General features: G+C 57.4%; 1 protein-coding gene across 2 annotated transcripts in view; it reads right to left on the reverse strand.

Annotated features, from left to right (window-relative positions):
* LOC109245396 (solute carrier family 22 member 1) overlaps positions 1–14,780 on the reverse strand; it is a 29,870-nt gene extending 15,090 nt beyond the window's left edge. Inside the window, exons 1-6 of one of the 2 annotated variants that reach the window (XM_053904303.1) lie at positions 14,125–14,780; positions 9,030–9,133; positions 7,091–7,245; positions 4,372–4,540; positions 3,013–3,127; positions 2,674–2,780 (exon numbers count right to left, since the gene is read on the reverse strand). In XM_053904303.1, the coding sequence (XP_053760278.1) occupies positions 2,674–2,780; positions 3,013–3,127; positions 4,372–4,540; positions 7,091–7,245; positions 9,030–9,133; positions 14,125–14,535 (1,061 nt within the window). In that variant the 5' untranslated portion in view covers positions 14,536–14,780. The remainder of the gene's footprint in view (positions 1–2,673; positions 2,781–3,012; positions 3,128–4,371; positions 4,541–7,090; positions 7,246–9,029; positions 9,134–14,124) is intronic. The other variant, XM_053904302.1, reaches the window with a different exon arrangement.
* Between the last annotated feature and the right edge of the window lie 334 nt (positions 14,781–15,114).

The following is a 15,114-nucleotide window of genomic DNA, read 5'->3' on the forward strand; positions in this document are numbered from 1 at the left end:
GACCACGGACGTACAGGTGTAGAGGCCAGCCTTCGTTTAGGGAGATTGGGTCTACTTCAGTGCCACCCACAGGTAAGGTTTGCCCTCAGCAGGACGGTGACCAAAGGGGCAGGGATGAGATACCTCTCTCCACAGCCCTCTCTGCACCCTTTCCCTGCCCCACAGGAAGTACCTGGTGGGCTTCCTGGCACCGGAAAAGCACTCGGCAAAGATGAGCAGTAATTGGCATCGGCGTCTCCCCAAGGTCAAGTACGCAGAGAGAGCAGAGCAGATACCGGCCAAGTCTCTCCAGCTGCACAGTGGCGTTGTCCCCCTGTCTTCCACCCTGTGGAAGCTACCCCCTGCAGCCCACCCCACGACCCATCCATGCGCCGTCCAGGGGAGAATAGCAGTGTCACAGAACAAGGCACCTAGACCGATGGGGACCAGCTAAGTGGCTCAGAGAGACTTCAGAGAGTTCCACGTGTCCTTTTAGGTGACATTGTATGATTTCGGAGGCTGGACACATTTTATGACACTGTGAGAAGAGACCTCGGTTGACGATAAACTGCTCTTATCCCAGCATCTGGATTGCCCACCAGCTCCAAAACCGAGATCACGACTGATGCGTCCCATTAACATACCCCCTTGTTTTCTAAAGCTGCACGCAGAGAACCACTGGGAGGCTCTCATTTCCAGCCCTGCCTCATTCCTGATTGGAGAAAAGGGTGAAGGCAACGTGAAGGAAGGCGCTCGCCTGTAGCTTGGTGAGTCCAGATAAGCCCAGGGGCCCCCTCCGTGCCAGTTAGCGAGTTAAACAGGAACAGTCACATATTACTGACAAAGATGTTGATTTAAGAGAAAGGAACGGAGAGCCTGAACTTTCCGGTCCCCAAACGGTTCACAAATGTGCAGGGCTGCCATCTTTTGGCAGAACCCATGAACTGCATGTGCGTGTTAAAATGGCACCTCCTGGTACTGAGGGGTTCCCGCGTCTACATCGGACACCGTTCTAAGCTGTTCACACATGTTATCTCGTGAATCTGCCAACGCGCCTGGGAGGTAAGTCCTATCATGGCCCCACGTGCTGATGAGGAAGCTGAGTCACGGATAGTGAGGCCTTCTGGAGTCACACAGCCGGAGTTTCTGCACTGAAGGAGCAGGTGGAGGGAAGGTGTCCGGGGTCAGTGCCTTGGAGGCCACGGGAAGGGATCTGGTTTTATCCTCCGTGGATTAGGGAGGCGTGGACAGGGGAGCGACCTGGTCTTTGCCTGCTTTGTGAGCAGCGCCCGGCGGGGGACGGCAGTGGGAGCAGACAGGACAGCTAGGAGGTACCACAACAGCACAGGCAAGAGATCATGACCGTCGGGAGGGGAACTGAGAGGGCAGGTGATGCGAAACGTCAGATTCTGAACACATTTTCAAAATAGAGCAGAATTTGCTGAGGGCTTGGGTGCAGGGGTGTGAGAGCAGAGGAGCTGAAGCCCCCCCCCCCTTAAGAGGAGTGCGCTAGGGGATGGAAATGCGGGCAGCGAGTGGTAAGGGGAAGAAGGAAGGAGGGAGACAGGAGGGCACAGGCAGCAGGGGTGTTTGCAAAGGCTCCCGGGACCCATCGTGGGGCTGGCTGCCGAACTCGGGGACCAACACGGAGGCGTGGCAGGTGACTGATGGGGCAACGGGAATGAGCCTGGCTGGTGTCTAATGCATTTAGGATGGATTCCGTGCAACAGTGGTTATTCATTCAACCTTCAGCAAATATTTGTGGGGCTCCCATGTGCCAGGCACCACCCTATTAGTTTGAACCCTTAGTTCTAGTAAAACTTTATGTGGAAGCGGAAATGAGTTACACCAGCAGCAGGGGAAGCCCACAGTCCAGCTGTTCAGCCCCAGGTGTTAGAGAAGCATGTCAATGACAAAGCCCCGGTAGTGGGGAGCCGACCCGATGTCCTTTGAGGGAACGGGGTAGAGAACTGCAAGATGGCAACCTGGAGGGAGGTACAGACCCTGAGGGTGGGCAGGGGGTACAAGGGTGAGTCCATTGGTGTCCAAGAGTTCTGTAATCAGTGGATCATAAAGACACAGAAACGCTCAGGGCAGGGTCTCTGAAGTTCTAAGGTGTGAGGAAGGGATCGTCCCCTTTGGAAGCACCAGGAGCCACTGAAATCACCTGCCGAAGTGAAATCAAGACTCTTCTGTTCCCAAAAGACGGACACGTGGGGTTTGAGGCAACTCTGGGAACGCTTCGTCATGTCTCACTCAACTTACTGTTAACCTCGCCGACGTAACATGCTCTTCTTACTAAAAGGATGTCTTTCCCCATTAATCAGCCCTCAAGGGAGAAAAAAAAGACGTCTCGCTAAGAGCTCTTTGCTTGAAATTCATCTAAAAATTCCTTTTCATGCTTTTCTTTTTCCACCGGCATTGCTTCACTGTCTTTTTTGTAATGTTTATTCATCTATTTTTTTTTGGGGGGGGGGAGGGGCAGAGAGAGGGAGACAGAGAATCCCAAGCAGGCTCCACGCTCGGTGCGATCTCATGACTGACCGTGAGACCACGACCTGAGCCGAGGTCAAGAGCCGGCCGCTCAACCCACCGAGCCACCTAGGCGCCCTGCTCCGCTGCCTTTAACTTGTACCCCGGCGTCCGGGCAGGCTCACCGATTTTGGCAGGGAAGGCACAGGGAGGGCCCCTTACCACAGGTACATCAGAATAAAGGTGTGTTTCCTCAGCTGTGGCGTGCGGAACAGGTCTGCAAAGGAGGGGCTCAGCTTCTCGGTGACGTCCTCTTCGAGCGAGAGCATCTAGGAGGGAGACGGAGAGCGTCAGCCACATCCTAACTGCGGGGGGAGCCGAAGAAGCCCTCAGAGCCACCCCGCCCCGCGGTCAGCCACTGCCCTTCCTGTGCTCGGCACTCATCACCCCCATTGCCTCCCGTGCCTTCCTGCTTCTCAAGGCAGCCCCAGAAGCACTTTCTAAATCATAAACCCGACCCCCAGATTCAGGGATGTGAGGAAGCCCTTGCCAGCACATCACCTTCAGATCAACAAGTGGCAGCTTCCCATTCTTGCGGGCGATGTGGCCCATTATCTTCATCACTTGAGCGTTTCTCTTCTGCGACAGCAGCCAGCGGGGAGACTCGGGCACACACCTGCAGACACAGATCGTCACTCCGTGGCACCTTCCCCAGAGCGCGTCCCATTTTAAGCCCTGGTCGAAGCGATGTTGCTCTGAGCAACCCACCCGCCTCACGTGGGGACTGTCAGTCCTCAAGCAGCTAGCGGACGAGGATCTGGGCTCACCCTGTGTTGGCTCAGGGGGCGCACGAAGGAGCTCTGCGGGCCCCTCACACTCTCAGTGCCACCTGCTAAGATTTAGGGGCAAAAAGGGAACCACCGCTTTCCTACGTGGCCTGCATTTCATGGAGCAGGGGCCCCATTCTTTGCTGGAAGCTGGGAGCCCTGTTCCTCACCCAGAATGGACGTTCCGTGTGCCCCCCACCCCTTGGGCTACAGCAGGTGTCTCCGTGTAACTCGAGGGCGGTCGAACAAGGCTCGAAATCTCTCCCAAACTAAATAAACCATACTCACTTTCCTTTCACACCGGGGAGATAGCAGGCTGTCCATTTCAAACCAGGGAAGGATGTTACAACTCGGAGACTGAGCATCTCTGGCTGAAGGTCTTCTGAACACACTCTGGCGTGGCCCCACCCCGCCTGACCCTCCTTCCCCCCCAGAGAGCCCCTGGTTGCAGCCTGGCGAGGAGAGAGCAGGCTGGTCCTGAGCACCAGTGTGTGGCTCCTAGTCAGCCCTTGTTGGGAGAAGCTGGGTCTACTGCGGTGCCGCCCACAGATGAGGTTTGCCCTCAGCAGAACGGTGACCACAGGGGCAGGGCTGAGGTACTTCTGTCCGCAGCCCTCTCTGCACCCCTTCCCTGCCCCACCATCAGAACTCATCCGTCCGGATGCTTCTCCCTGGGGACCCTGCCAAGTGCCGGCAGCTAGTGAGATCGACAGCTCATTTGGGCCGGTTTGTTTCACAATGGCCTAACGTGCACATTCCCCATTCGCTCGTTCATTCATTCATTCATTCATTCAACCAACAGCAAATGCCTACCAAGTGGCTAGGTGGGGTTTTGTGGGACTTGAAGCATTGCCTCTCCATCTAAGGGGCTGCGAATTTAAAGAGGCCCCGTTTGAGGCTAGCTCCCCATGGAATGAGGGCCGCTGTCAGAACACGGACCACCCCGAGTGGCAGAGAGAGTGGTAGCAGCCCTATGCCCGTGCCCGTGGCCACCGCGGCCATGTGGAGGACGGCCCGTGTGGCAGCCGGGGTCACCGCGCAGGGGTCCGGGGCTGGACAGAGGAGCCGGGGCCGCCTCGGGGGACCCACGTACCAGTAGTAGAACAGGAAGAGGAAGGTGGGCAGAGAGATGGCCAGCTGCAGCCACCGCCAGTGAGGGATGGCGTAGGCCACTCCCGAGAGCAGCACGAGCCCCACCGTGAAGGCCGCCTGGTAGAGGATCGCCACGGTTCGCCTGTGGCCCAAGCCCATGAATTCTGTGACTGAGACACGAGATGAGTCACTATTCTGGCTCCTTCCCTCCCAGGTGAGCCCCTGCGCCCACCCCCCCCCCCCGTGCCCCCCTTCCCCCCCCCCCCCCCCCCCGCTGCCTGCCTGACCCCAGGCTCCTTCCCAAGTCCTGCTGATCGAGGCTCCCGGAGACACCCCGCCCTTCGTCCCAGCCTCTCTCGAGCTGGTCCTTTTTCAAACTCCCCCATTTGCCATCCGTACTGCCCGTCACGCACTCAGGATCCAGTCTGCCTGACACCTTCCGCCTCTCCTCCCCAGAGCTTGGCCCCACGAGCTCCGGGCTGAGCTATGACATTTCCCTCGGCCCCAGGAGTGCTCACGGACTTAGTGAGGGACCCGGCACCACTCTGCGTGCCTGGGGTCTGTGGCAGCCACGTGGGCAGTGGCGGCCCACGCACCCCTCCTCCTCCTCGAGGGAGAGGGCCGAGGGCACACGCGGCAAATGAGTAAACCGTATGCCACGGGGGAGCGAAACATTAACTGGTGGGAGGGGATCGGGACAGTCGAGGGTCAGGGGACGCAGCTTGCCAGAGGGCGGTGCCGTGGGATGGACCTCAAGGGTGAAGTTCCAGGCAGAGGAGCTGAGGACGGGGATCTCCAGGGCAGGGGGCCGGGCGAGGCCATGGGGGGCTCAGAGAAGGCTGGCTTGCATGGCATGAAACGCAGAGCCGGTCCCTTGAGGGGCAAACGCACTCCCACGTCTGCTGCTGAGCTGAGACTTGAGACCGACGTGGAGGCGAAGGGACAGTGTTGGCCCGGGCCCAGTGGCAGCGGCGGAGGAAGAGACGGTGGGTCCGGGTGTGCTGTGAGAGTAACAGCAGGACCCCAAGGAGGCCGACACAGGAGTGGGGAAGCGGAGGCCGTGACCGACCGCAAGATGGCAGGTCTGAGCGGCTGGACAGATGGCACTTGACAGACTGGGGGCTGGGGTGGGGGTCGGCAGGTGTAACAGGTGTGGGGTTGGGGAGGACAACATCCTGGGTCCCGCCCTGTTGAGGGACGGGAGGATCGGGGAGAAGAGGAGGAGCCAACAAAGGAGGCCAATGAGTCACTGGCGGGGGACGGGGTGGCGAAGTGGGGGGAACTGGGGTGGGGGGTGTGACCCATAGGCGAGTGGGGAAAGCCTTCGGAGGAAGCTTGGCCCTCACCCCACCCAGATACCCGCTCGGGCATCTGTCATTCTCTCCAGCGTGTGAGCTCCTTGCAGGGAGGAAGGATGCCTCCTCTACCCTAGTGCCCCAGCCCTGCCCTAGTGACCACCCTGCAGCAACAGAACCAGGCAGGGCCGGACACGGGGCAGGCATCGCTCTGAGCACCACCTGTGTGGCTCATCCGCTCAGGGCACCGCCACCCCCACCCCCCCATGAGGGCATCGAGGCCGGAGATTATGGAACTCGCCCAAGATTACACGACCCGTCAGTGTTGGGCAGCCGACGTGTGACCCCAAGTTCATCTTCTTAACCATGTGCCAAATAGCACATATTGAACATACACGTGGCCAATACATATGTCCTGAACCGATTAAACAAAACCATCTGCACACAGTTTCTAGGGGGAGAAACATGCTTTCTCTTGGTTAATGAACCATTTCCCAGAATGCCAAGACACAGGATAGCGTCTTCAGAGGCGGAAGGGCATCACTGTTTCTTTTCTGTTCTCTACAAATGAGCACAACTGTGGATTATCCTCACTGCTGTCTAAAGTGCCCACCTATGGGCTGAGGAAAGCATAGATGGCTCTTTTACACTACCTCCTTCCAAGAAAGTAATTTTCATTCTCTCTTCTTACCCTTCTGAGAAAAATTTGAAAGAAAAAAATGTAGAATTACAGTGGTTTACACCTCAATTTAAAAAAAAAAATGTTTCTCTCTTCTCTTATCTCCTCTTTGTTTTCTCTCCTTATTTTCAAGTGGTTCAAACCAGTTGAGTTGTATTTCTTTTCAGGAGGTGCTGGTTCTTTCTTATTTAAAATGTTAAAATATTCTCTTACCTGACCCCCCTTCCTGCCCCTCCCCCTGCTGTAAACACGTCAACTGTGATCTTTTTCCAAATAGATGAGTTGATATGGAAAGATTGATCTATTTAAGTGGTTATTTAAGTGTCTCTCAGACAAAGGAAGGAAGGAAGGAAGGAAGGAAGGAAGGAAGGAAGGAAGGAAGGAAAGGAGGGAGGGAGGGAGGGAAAGGGAAAGGGAAAAGAAAGGAGGGAGGGAAGTAGAGAGGGAAAGAAGGAGGAAAGAAAGAAGGGAGGGAGGAAAGAAGGAAGCAAGGAAGGAAGGAAAGGAGGGAGAGAGGAAAAGCAAGAAGGAAGGAAGGAAGGAAGGAAGGAAGGAAGGAAGGAGGCAGGCCATCCCCACGTAGTGCCCCTGCCCCAGTCACACAATCACATACAACTAGAGTGACCACAATGTCTCCAGACCCTGCAAACCTGCCTTCTCCCCCCAGACCCACCTCCATGTTTGGCCCCACCCCCTTCCTCTCGCCCACCCGACCTCTGTGGAAAGTCAGCCCCGCGGATACTTACTCAGGATGTAACCAGACGTCCAGCTGCCCTTGCTGACCAGCCCCTGTAGCAGGCGGAACAGCAGCAGGGACGTGTAGTCTGGCGCCACGGCCGTGAGGACGCCCAAGACGGCACTGGTGAGGGTGGTGGCCAGGAGACATAACTTGCGGCCGAACCTTCGGAGGCAGGGAGACAGGGACCTGAGGTGGGGCTGTTGGGTATTTGGGGTCAGGTGGGCACCACGGGGCAGCAAGTCCCAGTCGGGAGGCGCACGTCACTGCTCTCCGGAGGGGCTGTCCCCCTCGGGGCCCGACCTTGTCATCCTCAGGGAACAGCGGCCCCTCCGAGGTTCGTTAAGTCACACTGTAGCCAGGAATCCAGAATCCTGACGCTCTCAGCCATCTGGCATCTCAGCCTAAAGGGGGGCTCCCCCAGCGGCTCTGCGGGTCCCACACGGGTCCCCTCTCATTGCCTTTGTATCCGGCAGACTGTGTGATACAGGGTTTAGTGGGGTGCACCCCCACGCAAGTCTTATCAGCTGTGTCAACATTTCCGGGAAAACATTCAGTTCTCGTGGTGTAACTAGTGAGGATTATTTCCCTTTCCTTTTTTCATGAACGAAATGGGCAAATTATTTGCTAACGCTTCATCCCAGTAGGGGGCTTTACTGACTCGTCTCTCAGACCTTGTCCCACATGCAAGGAAGTAAGGGACCAACCTCGGTGCGGTCACAGCCACCTGGTCCCCACCCCCAGAGGGCCCCACCCTACTCCCTGCGTCCTGGACACCCACACGGCCCTTCGTCCTGCTTCTCCTTGCCTCCTGGCCTCAAACTCCTGCCCCCGCCCGGCGCACCTCCACACCAGCCCATAAATGCCCTTGTCCTTTACTGAGATAGAAACTTCCCGTCCAACACTCACCCCTTCTCACCTCAGAACAACCAGACTTAATGGCATCCGTGTCCACCTCCCCGTCTTTTCTCCTGTGCCTCTGACCGAAGGCTGCGTCCCTGTCACTGGAGCCCAGCCCCCCCCCCCACTACCCCTCCGGTCCCCCCACCCCCCACCCCTGCACTCTGTGATGCGGTCGTCCCCATCCTGGACCCCTCATTTTCCCCCTGTCCTTCGCAGCCCACTGGCCTCAAAGAGCTGCCCCCACACACAGACTCCGCTTTCTCCTCTCTCGCTCTTCTTTAGCCTTCCCGACACCGTCCCTGTCGCTGGCACTCGTGGGGCCACGTGCACAGGTGTTGAGTGCTCTTCCTCGTTGAGCAAGCCTTGTCTTGTGTTCTCCGGCTTTGCACCCACCCGCCGCCTGTCATTTCTTCCAAATCTCCTTTGCCACCACTCCTTCCCTATCAACCTGTTCACCTCTCTACACACTCTGCTAGCTGATCTCAAACACAGTTTACGGCGTTAAATACCAGTTCCTGCTGACAAAGCCCAAAGATTTATCTCGAGCGCGAAACTCTCTTCTGAGCGCAACTCGTGTATCCACTTGCCTCCTTGACATCTCTTCGGTGCCTCCCGGGCCACTGTTAGCACAGCTGTGATGTTAGCGCTGCGGGGACACAACTCGGGATGGCTTCCCACCCCCTCCCCCCACAGAGAGCTAGAGGGAAGTCGGCCTCTACCCGACTCAGGCCCGCCTCAAAAAATAGCCCCGCCCTCACCTCATCCACCTGCCTGACACATAAACCTTGGCTTTGTCCCCACCTTCTCTCGGGCCACCACCCCAACTACACAATCTGCGTGGAGCGTCGACCCCTGAAATCCACCCTAAGTCCCCAACCTTACTCCAGCTTGCTGCCCCACCTCGTCCAAAGCACTAGCTACCACGTCTTTTCCCCGTCAAGTTCCGTGGTAGATTTCAACTGGCCAGATTCTTCCATCACTGACCCCTCTGATCCATTCTCCACGCGGCCTTGCCGCTCCGTACAGGTGGATTGGCCTTCACGTACCTGTCTGCAATGTAGCCGACACCAAGAGAGCCCAGGAAGAAGCCCACGTTCACGCAGGACTGAAAGAGGTCCACCTTCCAAGAGTCATCACATACCAGGTTGAACTGCAGCAGGTCCACACCGCAGTCGGAGGGGCCGAAAACACAAGACCGCTTGTGAGTCAAACTACACCTTCCGCCTTCCCTCCGGACAAAGTAAACGTTTAACACAACGTGTGACATCCGAAGGCGTCTCATGTCATCTTCTCTTACCGCGTAAGACAAATTCAAGGTTTCTGGCAAATCTCGGTTATGATTCTGGCAAATCTCGGTCCATCATTATGGACCTCATATCTTTGCTTTACCCTCACTATATATTAGTTAAAGAAGCTACCGTCCAGTGCTTTGACACTGATAGTCGATTATCAAAATACAACAGGTCTTTTGGCCAACAGGTAAGTTTTCTAGAAAGAAGTACAGCAAAGTAATTTCCTCAAGACGGAAGTGTAGCAAAATAAACAGAACATGTTTTCCAAAATTGGTCAAAAGCCCTCAATTAAGTGCCTGTTAATTATACATTTCGTTATGTCAAGTCCACCAGTAATTCTATAGATTCTGTTGTGACTGATGTTGCCGTGTGAACAGGAAGGGCTGAGCAAGGACACGATTGCAGGAAGGCGGGCTTAGTGGGAGCAGCGTGGGTATTAGTGTCCTGGGGGGGGCGGGGGGCAGGGGAGCTGGAGACTCGGAGGGACCGGAGGGACCGACATGCCAAGAACCAGAGAGGGGAGGGACTGAGCAGGAGGGAGGCAGAGGCAAAGGCGGGACAGAACTGTCTGATGAAGGGCCTTATTGTGTTATAGGGGACGTCTCACCCTAGAGAGCACATGCCTGGGCACCGGACGGGCGTGATGAGGAGACATTGCCACTCCCTCTTTGGGGCTCAGAGAAAGTAGATGTAAGTATGGAGCTCCGCAGCCGGGCCTTGGCGCCCTCCCCAGTCCTGGTGCAGCCCTAACTAGGCGGCGTCTAGGGGCACATCCCTCCTTTCTCCCAATCTCTGTGCCGCTCTAGCTACTTTGGATTCACGGCCCCACCCTACCAGACAACATTGTGGGATGTGACAGCAGGAAAAGCACTTAGCCACTTTGGGCCTCAGTTTCCCAATCTGAAACGGATGCGTTGAGCTGATCCTGTCCCACTCACAGAGCTACGCAAGCACTGAGGGGGAAACGTGAAAATGGCTTTGGTAAATAACAAACCCTTTAACTCTTAGAAGGTTTTCTTCCATGTTTTTCATTTTGAGATTGAGAGAGACAGTGTGCAAGCAGGGAGAGGGGCAGAGAGAGAGGGAGAGAGAGAATCCCAAGCAGGCTCCGTGCCAACAGCACGGAGCCCGATGTGGGGCTTGAACTCACAAACCGTGAGATCACGGCCTGAGCCGAAACCGAGAGTCGGACGCTTAACCGACTGAGCCACCCCGGCGTCCCAACATACCACCTGACTTTCAGAAACTCATAATGAGCCTGTCCTGTCACCTGCTATTTAGGCCCAGACCTGTCGGTCCGCTCCCGTGGTGGCTCAGCCCTGGGAGGACAAGATACCTCCAGGCACCTCTGAAGTTCCCCGTCCCGACCGGGATGTTCGTTCCCCTCAGCTGCACACCCTCCTCACCCAGCTCCCCCTGCGGTTCTTTGGTTTTCCCTGGCTGCCCCGGGCCCCGCCGTCAGAAGGCAGAGGGACGGACGGCTCTGGAGTGTTATCTGGCTGCCCCAGGCTCTGTATCTCCAATCGTCCAACGGTCTTTTTGTAGCCTCCCCCCACGCTGTCCAAGACCACATTCGGTGTCTAGGAGACTGCACCGAAGCCGCAGGGCCCTGTTTTTTGTCTTTTGTTCTAATCTTCGCCATGAGCGAGTCTGTAAGACGTCCCTGCCATGCTTCCTGAAATGCCCTGGATGACATCTTGCCCTTGGACTGTGCACAAGCTGGGGGCTCACAGGGCCAGTGGGAGGGACCCCCGCTTTACCTGCTACCACTGCCTCCTGCTGAGATCTCTGCCCTGCCACCGCCCCTCCCACTATGCTGAGAATCTGTGTCTAGAGTCACCTGTCATGCCCCGTGCCCCCCAAACTCACACCCAACCACTGCCCTCTCGTACATGTGTGCACACCAGGAGGGCAGGCCCAGCCCTCGGAAAAGCCCAGGGCTGTGTTGAGCCCCAGGGGGGCGCCAGATGGGCCTCTGAGTCCAGTCACGGCTCCTGCTGGGCCTGGTGTGTTGGGCAGCCTAGAAAGCAGTGGGCAGTGCCGTCCAAGCTCGTCCGATCACAGGAGTCCCCCAGGGTCCTTGTCCGAGTACAGATTGCTGTGGGTCCTGTCTCGGCAGATCACAGACCAGAAGCCAGGAGACCTCGGGGACCAGGCGAGTTTGGAAACTATGATGTAACTTTAGGTCCCATGACCTCGGGCTGAGGCCTTTCTGTCGCTCCTGCCCACAGGCAGGGGAGGACAGGGCTTCCCAGCCTGGAGTGGGGCCCCCCAGCCCAGTGTGGGGCTGCAGCCGACAGGGCCACCCCACCCCCACCCACAGGGGAGGCAAAAAAGTCAGTAAACAGCACATTCCTTCCCCAGGCGGAGCCCAGCCGCTGTCTCTGGCTTGGAGGGGAAGTGAGGCTGGGTGTTCAAACAAGCTGGCTCAGCGCCTCCCTCGAGCAAGTTCCAATGTCCAAGGCAAGGCTGAGTTAAAGATTATTTTTGCAGAAATAAATCCCCGAGGTGAATCCCCCAAGAACAAGCTTCAGTTTAGGAGGAGGAGTGGAGGCAAAGGGCTTTGAAGCAATCGTGGGGGGGAGGGTGAGAGGAGACGGCATCACTTCCAGGGGCCGGATCCTCCTCCAGCCCTCCCACCTCAGAGCCCCTGCACCTAATCACATGGGTTTTCTCAGCAGAAGCCCACCGGCCCTCGGCCCTCGGCCCTCGGACTCCGCAGGGCCCCAAACGCACTCTGTACCCGACAGCCACCTCCTCCCCGCTCCCCCTGAGCACAAGGGTTCCAGGAGCCCCTTAATTCCTGCCAGGGCTTAGATCTAGGGTCCTGTGGAAGCAGACCCCTACTGCCACGCACAGGGAGGCCCCCCCGCCCCCCCGCGGCTCTGGAGCCTTCTGAGTCCTCCTGCGTTGGAGTCCTCCCTTGTCCGCTCCTCCCCTCCGTGTCTGCCACCCCCACCTCCCAAACCGCTCCTTCTCCTGTGGTCCAGGCTCAGATTCAGTAGCCCCCCTCGCCCACCCCCCAAGAACCCTCAGGTGAGCTGGGGTCCCTCCCCCCCCTCCCCCCAGCCCAGGCCAGGCCTGTGTCTCTTCAGGGCCACTCTAACTTTTGTTCCTGCAACAACCATGTTGGCTGACCCTTCCACCGGGGCTCATTTCTGGGCCACCTGAGCCCTCCTGACCTCTGGGGACGCCTCCAGGCCATTCCCAAGGTTCAGCTAGAACTAAACCGCCTTGCTCCTCTGCCTAAACAAGACCAAATTTCCTCATTTGTTGCCACGTTTAGGAAGAAAACAACAACGACGACAACACAGGGTGCCCGGTTGAATTCGGATTTCAGATAAACAACACACATATGTGTATATTTTTTAATATGGGCACCGCCCACACAATATTTGTATTCCCTGCTTCAGTATCAAATATGCACAACATCTGAGACATAATTATCTTTTAAAAAGCGTTGGTCATTTATCTGAAATTCACATTTAATTCGGTGTCCTGTGTTTTATCTGGCGACCTTTCCTTTCGGGAGGACAGTGTAACGGTTCATTGTCCCCAGCGTGGCACGAGCTCCCGCTCCCCTGAGCCTGGGCCCGCGCTCCCCCTCCCTGTCCTGTTTCCTCTCCTTGCCGCTCAGGATACACCCGAGGCTCCAATCAAATGCCACCTCCCTCCAGAAGGCACCCGTGATAAGTTCGGTGGCTCGGGGACGCCTCCTTGGAGCCCACTGCCCCCTGTGTGCCTGCCCACACGTGGTCCCGGGCACAGGCCTTGTTCTCCCCGCCTCCCTCACTGCCCTGGAGATGCCAGGCTCCTGGAGAGAAGCGCCCAGCTTTCTCCCTGTCTCCATCCCAGCACCACGGCAGTGCTGGAACGGAGCAAAGGCTCAGCCACGTTTACTGAGTGAACAGATGGGGGAGTAAATAGATGGCGGACCGACTGCTTCTGCCCGTTTACTAGTGGAGTGGCTCTCAGTCACGGAGAACAAATACTTCTCTGTCTTGGTATGCTTCTAGACTCCCAGCCAGAGCGCTGGGCAGTTCGGTGTCCCTGGGAGGGGAGGTGCCTCGCTGGTCGTCTGTCATTGAAGGGTGCCTTGGAACCCTTGGAAACCCATCGCTTTCAAAAGCATGCATGAAGGGAAAAAACCTGGTAGCTTTTTACTAAAATATCCTCAAGGCACAACACAGAAAGAACCCCCCGAACCCTGCTCAAGGCGAGCAGGGCGCTTCGACACCACCACCGCATCCTGTGAGGCCACCTGGTGCAGCTCAGCTCAGGTCTGTCAGCGGTTACGCCAGCCTCAGCTGAACTTCCGGCCCCTGTGGGTCACGGCCGTCCCGGGTTTACTGATGAGGAAGCTGAGGCTCAGAGACGCCGAGCAACCCACGCAGTGACGCCCAGCTCATCTGGAACATGGCTGGGATTGCAACAGTCTGACTCCAAAGCCAGGGAGGCCTCCCCAGCTCCCCAGCCACGTTCGGCCCCCACAGGCGCGTGCTTCCTGAGTGGAGGAAGGGGGAGCCCACTAATTCTAATGGTAGGGAAGCCCCACCCCAAGCGAATTCGGCAGGCTCTTGGAGGAAGAGGCCGGTGGGGCAGAAAGAAGAGAAACCCGTCTCTCCCCGTAGACCCGTATTCAAACGATCTGGCTCAGCCCGGCTTGCTCTGACCTTCAGTCTCCTTCACCATCACCCAGGGTCTGCGGAGGGCTACGCAAGGGAAGCGTGCAAAGTGCCCAGGACGGAACTGGACACGTTCTAAGTGCTCAGTGAATCGAACTCTCCTCCCTGCTTCCCCCGTGTCCCTAAAACCCAGCTGGCCCCCGAAACACAGGGCCAGCTCTCACCTCGGTCACGATGGACGAGCCGGGCGTTTCGTACACCCAGCCGTGCCGACAGGGGCCCAGCGGCAGGTGGCTCCTGTTGGCCGCCAGGCCGGCCAGGGGGTCCGCGCAGCTGAGGGCGCTCTGGTTCCAGTCCACCTCATAGCGGCGGCACTGGTGAGGGGACGCCTCGCCCGCGGCCCCCGGGCCCGGCGCTGTGTAGTTCAGCTCCTCTGCCAGGCTCCAGCCGCATCTCCGGCTCAGCTCGGCCACCCCGGGGCTCAGGCAGCGGTGATCCGGGGTGAAGGCCAGGAAGACGATGCCCACGTAGATGGGGGCAAAGGCAGCTGACAGCAGGCATAGGGTCAGGAAGACTTGCTTCTGGAACCAGCCGAACTCCCCAACCTGCTCCAGAATGTCATCCACAGTGGGCATGACTGGACCAGCACCCTCATCACTTTGGCCAAACTGCCTCGGCCGCGGTAGCCAAGGTCAATGTTTCGTGTGGGCTTCTCTGCAATGGGCTGGTTTGAAATCAAGTTGCTGTCCAAGCATGCTCTACCTGGAAGCCAACCAACTGGAAATAATCTTTCACCCCGTGGTGCGGGTGTCCGGCAAGGGTGAAAGGCAGGAGGGTGAGTGTCCAAATGGCTTGGCCAGGAAGCAAGGCCACGAGGCTGGGGTTCTAATTCTCTTGGCATTAGAGGAAAAAACTAGAGCCTGCCAGGTAACCCCCCTCCCCACCCCAGAGTGGTCTCTTTAGGGCTCTTCCAGAGAGATTATTTTAAAACTTCTTTTTATAATTCAGATAAACCAAAGGTATCACAGCTTCAGGTGCTGTGTGATCCAGCACTCACACTCCTTTCACCTAGCTGGCCTGGCCCCAAGCATGGCTCGGCTGAGCACTGCGTCCTATTTGTCCCCAAGGGCCCTGCAGGCCGGCATCTCGTGGAAAAGGGAGCCGTGAATGAGCTTCAGACTCAGCAATGACAAAAGCATCAGCCTTCAATTCGG

This window comes from Panthera pardus, unplaced genomic scaffold (genome assembly GCF_024362965.1).
Source record: "Panthera pardus isolate Hobbes unplaced genomic scaffold, ASM2436296v1 HiC_scaffold_17, whole genome shotgun sequence".
NCBI lineage: Eukaryota > Metazoa > Chordata > Mammalia > Carnivora > Felidae > Panthera > Panthera pardus.